Source organism: Echinops telfairi, unplaced genomic scaffold (genome assembly GCF_000313985.2).
Source record: "Echinops telfairi isolate 266 unplaced genomic scaffold, ASM31398v2 ScPeMD7_7412;HRSCAF=8450, whole genome shotgun sequence".
Taxonomy (NCBI): Eukaryota; Metazoa; Chordata; class Mammalia; order Afrosoricida; family Tenrecidae; genus Echinops; species Echinops telfairi.
The window spans coordinates 3,631,336-3,633,496 of NW_022111312.1; the positions used below are offsets into that span (position 1 = coordinate 3,631,336).

At 57.3% G+C, this 2,161-nt stretch overlaps 1 protein-coding gene across 1 annotated transcript in view; it reads right to left on the reverse strand.

The window, feature by feature from the left end:
* The window catches only part of DDX54 (DEAD-box helicase 54), an 11,123-nt gene extending 10,451 nt beyond the window's left edge, over positions 1-672 (reverse strand). Inside the window, exons 1-2 of the mRNA XM_045296699.1 lie at positions 649-672; positions 143-278 (exon numbers count right to left, since the gene is read on the reverse strand). Of these exons, the coding sequence (XP_045152634.1) occupies positions 143-278; positions 649-672 (160 nt within the window). The remainder of the gene's footprint in view (positions 1-142; positions 279-648) is intronic.
* Positions 673-2,161: the final 1,489 nt, after the last annotated feature.

A 2,161-nucleotide genomic window follows, 5' to 3' on the forward strand; every position in this document is an offset into this window, starting at 1 on the left:
GGCAGCCCCTGCCCTGAATGCTCACATCAGCTACCTCGGCCTGCCGACCACCCCCACATGCCAGGCCCAGGGCAGACAGTAGTAACCAAGAGCAGAGGGTATGATGAACCATTGTCATTGCCCCCTCCCAGGCCATCAGCTCACCCACCCATGGACTGGAAGCCTCCGGATTTCTTCTTCTTCTTGTTCTGTGCTCGAACCATCTCCCGGGTGTCCGGCTCCACGTCCGAGGTACACTCTGAGGTGGGGAAGGCAGGCAGGGGCCGGCCGGGGCCCAGCTGGGAGGGACAAAAGGAGAGGGAAAGTCAGACCGCTGGGGGGCAGCGGAGGAGCTGTTCTGTGGCCAGTCTGTCCCCCACACAAACCGTGCCTCTCCTCAGAGATCATGTGACTTCTGTGTGAGCTGACTCTCCCAGGACTGGGCCAGAGAGGCCAGAGACTCAGAAGCCAGGCTCAGGAGGCACGCCTCCTGGGGCTCTGACAATGACCATTGGGGGACCCCAAGCAAATGTCTTCATTTCCCTCGGCCTCGGTTTCCACGTCAAAAACGGGGCTGAGGAGGCATCTCTGTCTCTCGGGGTGGTTGTGAAGATTTAACTGGGTAAGTGGAAAGCTTAGAGCAAGGGCGCAGCACAGCTGGGGCATCACCATCATCATCTCCATCAACTTCATCCGCGCCTGTCATTCACAAGTCTCAAAATGTAAACCTCTAAGGGATCAACCAAAGCACCTACTGTGTGTGAGATACAACTTGTCCCAAGGTCTCCTGGGCCCAAGGACAACCCCCCCCCCTTGTCAGCCCACCCCACCCTGGACGGCCTCTCCCTCCCCACCCTGGCTTCAAACCACTCTTCAAGCCAAGTCCAAACCAGGTACCGCCTGGGGGAGCTTTCTCAGACCTTGAGGAATTCACTGCCACCCTGTCGATCCCAACTCCTGGGGACCCTACAGGGCACAGCAGAATGACCCCTGTGTGCCTCTAAGGCTGTTAATCTTTACAGGTGCTGAAAGCCTCATCTCCCCCCATCAGGGTGCCTGGTGGGCTCAAACTGCTGACTGTTGTGACTGTCACACGGGTTGCGGTGAGTCAGAGTCTGTACACACCACCATCAACATCCATAACCAGCAGAGCTCAACAGTGGGGTCTGAACCACTATGTATGTCTGTGCCCCTTGTCTGGCATGTCCCACTACTTCTGCCTGCTTGCAGCTTCTCCATTTTCAAATGTGTGTCGGGCACCTACCGAGGCCAGGGGGGGTACACAGCGTGGTTGTCAAGTCTCATCTGGTCTCTACAACAGCATGCCACTCACAAGTTGCATGGTCAGGCTCCCTTCCGGGCCTCAGTCAGGGAGCCCTGGTGGCCTGGTGGTTAAGGGTTAAGCCCTGTGGTCAGCAGGGCACTTCCTGCTCCCATAAAGAGTGACGGCCTGGGAGGCAGACAAGGGCAGTACTACTCTGTCCTATACAGTTCCTATGGGTTGGAATGCACTTGGTGGCAGTGAGTGAGTGACCTCAGTCTCATCAGAATAGGGGTGCCAGCACTTGGCTCAACAATTGGGAGAATCCAACGGTGAGGCGGGGTGCAGCTCTTCTCAGCAGGGGACCTGGCAGTAGTGAGCGCTCCACACGCGCCCACGTTTAGTTTATTACTAGTTTCCCAGGCGGCTGGAGGGTGTCCTCTCAGCTCTTGTCTTTAAAGCATCCTCCCAAGAACCCCGCGAACTCAGCCAGCGAGTCACCCGGACGCAATTTTCATTGGACGAGTGGACGCTAAGCCTCGCCCCTCTGGCAGCAGAGAGCCAATGAGGAGCGAGTCCCGAGCAGAAGCCCGCCCCCCGAGGCCCACAGGCACCGACCCCGAAGTCAGGAGTCCCCCCACCTTCTGGACCTGTCATGGGCCCTGTGTGCTGGGCACATCTGAGGCAGACCCACGCAAATCTGAGCCCAACCAAGCACTGCCTCCACAACCGGGCATATTAAGACAGCTACACCCAGGGTTGGACTTAGGACCTTGAGGGGCACAAAGACGTCTACGAAGCCCTCAAACAACCGGATCGCACCCTGAAGTTTTCCTCAAACCCAACACTGGTATAGCTTCACTGATTAAAAATGTCTGCCTTGAGCATCCTGCTCTTTAAGAACTATCCCGATGGGGTCCA